Here is an 8,860-nt window from a genome sequence, read left to right as displayed (position 1 = left end):
GCCTATGTTCTTGCTCTTCAAAAAAAAAAAAATGCCTATGATCTTTGGTGAAAATATCGTCTAATTAATTAAATAATCATGTATACGCATTATGTGCATATGTTTATGTCATATTTAGGAATTACTATCATTACTTTAAGGACATTTGATGGTACCTTATACTATATCTTATTTGACTAGAAATTGTTACACATTATAAAATTAGCTATAAATTACATTTGCAAATAAAGCGGTTTGTAATTAAAAAGAAAAAAAAAACAGTTTAAGTATCTAAGGTAAGAAAAAATCAAAGGCTATAAAACTAAAGTTCTGTTGGAGCATATTTAGCTCTTCTTTGTTCATGCAAAAGACAAATTAAACAGCCTTCTCTTTATATCTTTAGTTTTTTTTTTTTTTTCTTTTCTTATATAAATGTGGCAAGAAGAAAATGCCAATTCTTTCAAAGAAAAAGAATATCACGGTGATTGTTTTTTCTTTTAATAACTCAACAAGAATGCTAAATAATAGGGGAAAAAAATTGTTCTTTCAAACAATGATAAGAAAAATAAATTACAGAGTGAGAAATAAATCCAGAGTTTTTGTTTCATTTTTCTTCCCTTTGGAACAAAAAATCCATTGTGGAATCAAAAACCTTGAAATTGAAGAGAGTTCCACATTTCAACAAAAGAGAGAAAAAGCCATCAACTTTACACACATATATATGCCATAAGATCAAACAGTTTCTTTCCATTCATTTGGAAGAGACTGTTCCTTCGAGTGTTCATGAGATCTTTCATTGTCTGTTTTGGTTTTCTATTGTATGAAAATCAAACAATTTTAGACAATAGAAAAACCAATTGTACAATTTGATCTTGGAAACAAAAAAATGATCTCTTGGCTTGATGTCTACCATGTTGTTTCAGCAACTGTTCCTCTCTATGTCTCAATGATCTTAGGTTACCTCTCTGCAAAACATCTACAGCTCTTCACACCCGAGCAATGCGCAGGCATCAACAAATTCGTCGCAAAATTCTGTATCCCTTTGCTTTCTTTTCAGATAATCTCTCAAAACAACCCTTTCAAGATGAACCCTAAACTCATTCTCTCTGACATTCTCCAGAAACTCTTAGCCCTTGTTGTCTTAACCGTGGTTGTAAGATTCTGGCATCCAACAGGAGGAAGAGGAGGAAGACTAGGTTGGGTCATAATCGGGTTATCTATATCCGTGTTTCCAAACACTCTCATTCTTGGAATCCCAATATTGGCTGCCATCTATGGAGATGAAGCTGCTAGCATCTTGAGGCAGATTGTTGTGATGCAGAGCTTGATTTGGTACACCATCTTGCTCTTCTTGTTTGAGATTAATGCCGCAAGGGCGAAAACATCTTCTGGATCTTCCACGGAACATAATACAGGAGGTATATAACTAAAACTCTTTCCGTTTTTGGATAAATGAAGAAACAATTCCTTTAACACTTACCCTAATTAATTAAAATCTTGGTTTCTTGTAAAACAAGGCAATGACAATGAAGAAGTAAATAGAGAGGAGGAAGAGCCAAAAGAAGAAGAAGAAGTAGCCATAGTGAGAACAAGATCTATCTTAATTATTATTATCTCTACACACACAAAAATATGAAGGTCATAAATTATAAAATTAACTATGAGAATTAAAACAGGTCTGTTCATGGCATCACAAAGGAGTTTTATAGCATGTGGAACAAAAATGGCGGTTATAGCAATGCTCCTCAAGTTCGTATTAGGACCTGCTCTTATGATTGCTTCTGTGTTTATCATGAGATTACGAAATAATCTCTTCAAAATCGCAATACTACAGGTACAAAAAAAAAAAAAAAGAATTGATTAGAACGAATTATTGTTAATTAATTGATCATGTCTACTTAATGTATGGTTTGTGTTGCGTATATATATATAGGCTGCATTGCCTCAAGGAGTAGTGCCATTTGTTTTTGCAAAAGAGTACAATCTTCATCCGGAGATTGTTAGTACTGGGTAAATTAATAATATACTATATACAATTATTAAAAATTTTGCATCTTGTCAATACTATTTATTTATATATATTTTTTGTGGTTTTGAATTTTTCAGGGTGATCTTTGGAATGCTAATTGCCTTGCCAACAATTTTGGCATATTATTTTGTATTGGACATATGAATATGACATGTATAAATTGAACTCTTTTTAAAAAAGAAAAGCATAAATTGGATTTATGTGGTATAAGTTAAGGAACTTTTTCATAAATGTCAACCATTATCTTTGTTCATAAATATTGTAAATCACTCCTGATATTGTAATCTGAAAACAAAAATTGTTGTCTATTAAATAAAAAATATATGAGAGTTTTTTTTTGCAAACTAATAAATATATAGAAATAATTCTAAAAGAACACCAGTTAAAGAAAATTCAATAGCACATTATCTAACTCTTAAGAAAAAAAAAATATTATATAGACAGAGTCAAATACTCAAAGCAAAAATAATATCATAGTATTAAAAAAAAAAAGAAAAATATGAGGAATATAATAAATAAATATAATCGTACAGCACACTCCGCCTGCTTGCCACGCAAAGAAAAATGGAAAAAGCCAAATAAATATTTTTTTTAAAGGAAAAATAAATAGAATAAAATAAAAAGACTTGGACAGTGGGGAAGAAAGAAATCAACGGCTGTAAAAGAGGTGACACGACTCAAGTAATAATGATCTAACGGTTGAGATATTTTTGCTTGATAAGCAGGGCAAAAAATATTTAAAAAATAAATAATAAATTAGGGTTTTCTTCTTCTTCTTCTTCTTCGCCTTATATAAATCACCAATTTTTTTCTTCACTAATTCTTCTTCATCTCAGCTCGTTCTCAGAACTTCTTCGATTTTTTCCTGTTTTCTCCAAGAAGTAATCATGGTTAAAGGTCCAGGACTCTATACCGAAATCGGCAAAAAAGCCAGAGGTACTTCTCGCTTTCGATCCATCATCTGTTATCTCTTTTTTGAAGGCGAATGTGACTGTGTTGTTGTTGTTGAGATTTCTTAAACATTGAGGTTCGATTTCCTGATCTAGGTTTTGGTTGATTTTTTGTGAATCGTTTAGGTTCTATTTATGTTTCTATCGGTTGTGTTTAGGTCGTTGAAATTTGTGTGTGGGTGCGTCTTTAATCCTCCGTGTTTTTGAGCTGATTGATGGTTTCTATGTTCGTTCCCGTCGATTTTGTGATTTCGTGTGGATGCTTAGAGTAGTTCTCTGGGTTTCAATGTTTGGGGTCTCTCTCGTCGTCTCGTTGTGTAGCTGTATTTTGAATTTTTTTTTATATTGGATCTGGAATATGTCTATCAATGTGTACAGTGGTTTTCTCCTGTTTGAGCTTTTCTGNTGTTTTTTTTTTTTTTTTTTTTTTTTTGTTTCTAGAGATGAGTTTTGTTGAATGTTATTTGTAGATTTGCTGTACAAGGATTACCAAGGAGACCAGAAATTCAGTGTCACCACTTACTCTTCAACCGGTGTTGTAAGTTTCCTTTATTGATTCATGAATCTGTTCTTTATATACTCTGTTTCCCTTTATATGTTGATGAGATGGGTTTAGTGTTTTTGCTCAGCTCTGAAGTTTCTGATTTGAGTTATTTACTAGTTTTAAGAGTTCTTTTAACCAGCAATTGTGATTGAAATTTAGATAATTCCAAGTTTCTGTGTAATTTGGTTTCATGTGGTTTTCAAATTTTCATCATGAACTTGACTCTTTTCTCTTTTGTGTTATCTCTTGTGATTTTTATAGGCCATCACTACGACTGGAACAAACAAAGGAAGCGTGTTTTTGGGTGATGTTGCTACCCAAGTGAAGAACAAGAACTTCACTGCTGACATCAAAGTTTCCACTGACTCTTCCGTAAGCATACCTGATAACTCACAATAACCATATACCCTTAACTTGTGTTCTGTTATTTGATTCACTTGACAATTCGTGTGTATACAACTGTAATATTTTGCAGCTTCTGACCACTTTTACCGTTGATGAGCCTACCCCTGGAGTTAAGGCCATTCTCACCGCCAAGTTACCTGATCAGAAATCTGGCAAGGTATATATACTTGATTAACTAACTACCTTGTTTGTCTAGTTTTTGACAGTTTTGATATGTTGGAATATGTATAATAACCATTATGTGCTCTCTCTCTTTTAAACAGCTCGAGCTGCAGTATTTGCACGACTACGCTGGTATCGCCACCAGCATTGGATTGACTGGTAGCCCGACTGTCAATTTCTCTGGTGTGGTTGGAACCAACGTTTTGGCTCTTGGTACTGATGTTTCATTCGAAACTGACTCTGGCAACTTCAAACATTTCAATGCTGGTTTGAGCTTCACCAAGGACGATTTGATTGCTTCCCTCACTCTGTAAGTGCCTCAACCAAATGACCTGATGATAGATTCATTGATTCATTGAATTGAGCTGTCAATGCTGTGCTGGTTTTAAACAGAGTTCTTTCTTAAACTGTTATTGCAGGAATGACAAAGGTGAGAAACTGAACGCATCGTACTATCACATTGTGAACCCGGTGACCAACACTGTGGTTGGAGCTGAGGTTAGCCACAACTTCACGACAAAAGAGAATGCCATCACTGTCGGAAGTCAATACGCAATGGACCCATTGACCACTGTGAAGGCACGAGTGAACAATGCTGGTATTGCTAACGCACTGATTCAACACGAGTGGCGTCCAAAGTCGTTCTTCACCGTTTCTGGGGAGGTTGACTCGAAGGCGATCGAGAAGAGTGCTAAGGTTGGGATTGCTCTCGCTCTTAAGCCTTGAGAGAAGAGAAACCAACAAAATGATCCCTGAAGGGGTAGAATAGTTATCTCGTTTTCGTCTTTGAATCTTTGGACAAATCTCTGTCTGGTTTGCTAAACAATCTTCCATTTGTTTTTCTTTTTTCGTTTCGGTGTTTTGGATTTGTAGAAAATAAGAAAAGAAAAAAATACTATTGAAAGGATCTCCTCATGAAGATGAAGAACCATTAAGAATTTGGTTCCTCTCTTTTTATTTATTTGCTGTCTGCTAAAAAATACTACTCTTGTTCCAGTTCCGAGTTCTTTAGTGGATTTTTCTAGGAGATTCTTAGACAGGTGACAGGTCTAATTTATTATTTAAGCATTTTGTTGTCTAGTTAGTAGGTCAGATTTTTATTGTTTCATAAGATTGGTGTTGATTCGTGGTCGCAGGAGATTTGATTTTGTCCGATTTGTTTCAGTCCATTACTTTGTTTTTCTTTTATATGCTTTGTCTTATGCACAATGGGTCAAGTGAAACTGAATTATTCGGATATATTAAATAATATTCTTGGTCGCAAGTGTGTTTGTAACTTTGTCATTACCAAGCTAGCATAGCAAGACGCAAAGTGGTTTTATGATACGAGGTAGAAGATGTAATGTCAAGACTGATTCAAGAAGCTTTCAGCAATGGAAGGTCGAATCGCTCGGTAAGACAAAAATCAGAGTTCCATAGAAAACCCAATTGGATTCACCGTTCTCCGTCGTTTTTTACATTAATCGATTACAGAGTTACCGTAACATCGGTTAAAAATATCTCCTTGCCGCTTAAAAACGATAAAAGCTTGAGCCTTTAGCTTTGTTTGTTGTCTACTACCACGCAAAGCTATGTAGTTGCTCCTTTAGGCTTTGGAGAAGGAATCTGATTTCGGAAAGGCGAANGATGGAGAAGGTTACCAAGGAAATTAATCTCAGCCTGCAATTGCAACAAAGCAGGAACACATTAAAAGAGATAAAAAGAGAAAGAAACAGAAGAAAAAANTGAGATGCGGAAGTGGTTTCAGTGCTTCGACAACATCACTCATCTTTGGCCTAATCTTGGGATCACGGCTTAGGCATTGTGCAGCAAGCTGAGTCACCTTTTGAGCACCTTTAATCGAGAAATGGCCTTCAAGCCTCGGATCAAGTAACCGGTAAAACCTTCTTTTGTCAAGGAGATGCGGTCTTGCCCATTCCACTAAGTTGTGCTCTCCGTTTGGGCGGTTTTTGTCCATAGATCGTCGTCCAGTCAGCATTTCAAGCAGAACTACCCCAAAACTATATACATCGCTCTTTGATGTCAAGTGACCTTAAGGAGTTTAATAGGAAGCAAATCAACAAAGATGCAAACATTTAATATTTCAAACCAAAGAAAATAGATGAAACCAAAGAGGACTCACCGGTCATTACATACTCAGGAGCAGCGTAGCCATATGTCCCCATAACTCGAGTAGAAACATGGGTTTTACCTTCATCAGGAGCATCTTTGGCCAGTCCAAAATCCGATAGTTTTGCATTGTAGTCCTGAAAAAAAGGGAATCATTGATTAAAATTGTTAGAAGCAAAGCAACTTTAAGATGTTGATGATAGTAAGGAGTAAGATACATACTGCATCTAGTAAAATGTTTGATGTTTTGAAATCTCGATATATAACAGGCTTTAAAGCTTCTTCATGGAGGAAACTGAGACCTTTTGCAGCACCTAATGCAATCTTCATCCGGATAGACCAAGGAAGAGGCAAAGACCCTTTAAACATGAAAAGCACATGTATCAGATTAAACACTGACAACACTAAAAAATGGTTTGATTTATAAGGTTGTGGGTATATAGACATACTTCTGAAAAGGTGATTCTCCAAACTTCCTCGAGGCATAAACTCATACACAAGCAGCCTTTGATCATCTTCAATGCAATAACCAACAAGCTTAACTAGATTTGGATGGAGAAGGTTACCAAGGAAATTAATCTCAGCCTGCAATTGCAACAAAGCAGGAACACATTAAAAGAGATAAAAAGAGAAAGAAACAGAAGAAAAAAGGGGTTTTCTTACAAGCCATTCTTTGTGACCTTGAAGTCCATCAGGATTTAAGGTTTTGACAGCAACTGTAAGGCCAGTACCAGGCTTAACAGGAGCAGTACCGTTTTCTTCAATCCATCCTTTAAAGACACAACCAAAACCACCTTCTCCAAGAAGACTTTCGGGTCTGAAGTTTCTAGTGGAAAGCTTAAGATCATTGAAAGTAAACTTCCTGAGGTGAGAAGAAATGTTAAGTTCTTCGCTGATGACTGGAGTTGATGAAGAGCTTTCTGCATTGCTAGTTGTTGTGGAAGAGAGTGGAGGAGCAACTGGTTGATCAATTGATTTCTCATTTGCCGACTTGCTTTCAATTGTTGTAACTAAAAACGAAAGACAAAGCCACAAAACTCAAAGATTCATTGAGAAAACAGAGTGATATAAACCAAATGGGGTACAATCAAGTTCAAGCTTTAAAGCTCAGTTCAAAAAATCTACTCTTAAACACTCACATGGAAGCTTACAAAAAGGGTAAATCACAAATATAAAAACCCTAGATGGAAAGAAGACAATTATAGAAACAAAACCCACAACAAGATTATTCATTTCTTCATCCAAAGCACAAAAGCTTTTTGTCTCTCTCTCTCTATCTCTCTCTCGAACCAAAAATGGATTTAAAAAAAAAAAAAGCAGAGATCTTTTATAATTTTACCAGTGCTGGTAGTGCCACAGATAGAGGAAGAAGAAGCATCAAGGTCTGATTTTGAAGAAGGTACACAACCAATCATAAACCTAAACTTGACNAGCATTGCTAGTTGTTGTGGAAGAGAGTGGTGGAGCAACTGGTTGATCATTTGATTTCTCATTTGCCGACTTGCTTTCAATTGTTGTAACTAAAAAACGAAAGACAAAGCCACAAAACTCAAAGATTCATTGAGAAAGCAGAGATACAACCAATCAAGCTTAAGCTCAGTTCAAAACATCTAATCTTAAACTCACATGTAAGCTTACAAAAAGGGTAAAGCACATGGAAGACACAAATATAAAACCCTAGATGGAAAGAAGACAATTATATAAACAAAACTCACAACAAGATTATTCATTTCTTCATTCAAAGCATAAAGCTTTTTGTCTCTCTCGAACCAAAAATGGATTAAAAAAAAAAAAAGCAGAGATCTTTTATAATTTTACCAGTGCTGGTAGTGCCACAGATAGAGGAAGAAGAAGCATCAAGGTCTGATTTTGAAGAAGGTACACAACCAATCATAAACCTAAACTTGACCCAACAACCACTTGCTTCTTCTCCTTCTTCTTCTTCTTCTTCTTCTTCTTCTTCGTGATATCTACTAGTATCATCACCATTGCTCTGCTTCTTCTTATTCTTCCTGTGATTCTCACTCTCTTTAGATTTCTCCGATTTCGAATTCCCTTTAGCTTCTTTGACAGCACCAGTTTCCTCTTTACCCATCTCTCTCACAAAACCAACAAACAACACACCAGAAAGATTTTGATTTATTTGATCAGCACCACCATAGTTTTTTTTCTTTTCTTTTCCCCCAAATTAAAAAATTCCAGACGAATAAGAGAAAAAAATAAAAAGGAGTGATTTTTGTTTTTGGAGAAGAAGAAAAAAGCAGTGAAGGTGAGAGATGATGATTCACTGGGGGGAATGGATCAAAACCCCAAGTCGCGGAATTTTAGTCAAAAAAGGGGAATTGATGTCTGCTGAGAGAAAGAGAGAGAAAAGAGAACTGTAGCAAAGAAAAAAAGTGAGATTTTTTTTTGGGTTTTCTCTCAACATGTGCTTCAACAGTAACTATTTATATATTGAAATTCGTACCTTTTTAACAAATTTAATCACCGTTTTTTTTTTTCTTTCTCATTAATTGATTATTTCATGATTAGTAGTAATAAGAAGCTGTGTTCTTGGTTTATAGAAACCTCTCCAGGATTTGTGTTGAGAGTGTTTTATTTTTGTCTGGTTGGAGGAACCAATTATTAACACTTTGTTTATAATTATTCCCTTTGGGAAAATTAAAAAAAGGTACGAATCAA

General features: G+C 35.1%; 3 protein-coding genes across 3 annotated transcripts; 2 read left to right on the top strand and 1 right to left on the bottom strand.

Annotated features, from left to right (window-relative positions):
* LOC104738000 (auxin efflux carrier component 8-like) lies at positions 575-2,264 on the top strand. Its single transcript, XM_019234506.1, has 5 exons — positions 575-1,397; positions 1,497-1,571; positions 1,656-1,813; positions 1,913-1,989; positions 2,086-2,264. The coding sequence occupies exons 1-5, from the start codon at positions 866-868 to the stop codon at positions 2,150-2,152; spliced, it is 909 nt and encodes a 302-aa protein (XP_019090051.1). The 5' UTR covers positions 575-865; the 3' UTR covers positions 2,153-2,264.
* On the top strand, positions 2,806-5,065 carry LOC104735527 (mitochondrial outer membrane protein porin 3). The gene is made up of 6 exons (XM_010455335.1): positions 2,806-2,944; positions 3,429-3,496; positions 3,764-3,874; positions 3,978-4,064; positions 4,171-4,379; positions 4,489-5,065. Exons 1-6 carry the CDS (start codon positions 2,896-2,898, stop codon positions 4,793-4,795), a joined length of 831 nt encoding a protein of 276 aa, XP_010453637.1. The 5' UTR covers positions 2,806-2,895; the 3' UTR covers positions 4,796-5,065.
* LOC104737999 (probable receptor-like protein kinase At5g15080) lies at positions 5,724-8,600 on the bottom strand. Its single transcript, XM_010458239.2, has 8 exons — positions 8,077-8,600; positions 7,518-7,597; positions 6,842-7,188; positions 6,628-6,763; positions 6,401-6,537; positions 6,192-6,315; positions 5,783-6,100; positions 5,724-5,728 (listed from the first exon to the last, which is right to left on the bottom strand). The coding sequence occupies exons 1-8, from the start codon at positions 8,271-8,273 to the stop codon at positions 5,724-5,726; spliced, it is 1,344 nt and encodes a 447-aa protein (XP_010456541.1). The 5' UTR covers positions 8,274-8,600.

The sequence above is a fragment of the Camelina sativa genome, chromosome 13, assembly GCF_000633955.1.
Source record: "Camelina sativa cultivar DH55 chromosome 13, Cs, whole genome shotgun sequence".
Lineage (NCBI taxonomy): Eukaryota > Viridiplantae > Streptophyta > Magnoliopsida > Brassicales > Brassicaceae > Camelina > Camelina sativa.
Note: the sequence above shows the minus strand (reverse complement) of the source record. Positions and strands in the feature narration are given on the sequence as shown.

Bases quoted from the DNA above. Each gene is read 5' to 3' on its own strand.
- LOC104738000 (XM_019234506.1), top strand. From the start codon at position 866: ATGATCTCTTGGCTTGATGTCTACCATGTTGTTTCAGCAACTGTTCCT. The intron at 1,572-1,655 runs GATCTATCTTAA...GAATTAAAACAG, and splicing joins AGTAGCCATAGTGAGAACAA to GTCTGTTCATGGCATCACAA. The intron at 1,990-2,085 runs GTAAATTAATAA...TGAATTTTTCAG, and splicing joins CCGGAGATTGTTAGTACTGG to GGTGATCTTTGGAATGCTAA.
- LOC104735527 (XM_010455335.1), top strand. From the start codon at position 2,896: ATGGTTAAAGGTCCAGGACTCTATACCGAAATCGGCAAAAAAGCCAGA. The intron at 3,497-3,763 runs GTAAGTTTCCTT...TGATTTTTATAG, and splicing joins CTTACTCTTCAACCGGTGTT to GCCATCACTACGACTGGAAC. The intron at 4,065-4,170 runs GTATATATACTT...TCTTTTAAACAG, and splicing joins CTGATCAGAAATCTGGCAAG to CTCGAGCTGCAGTATTTGCA.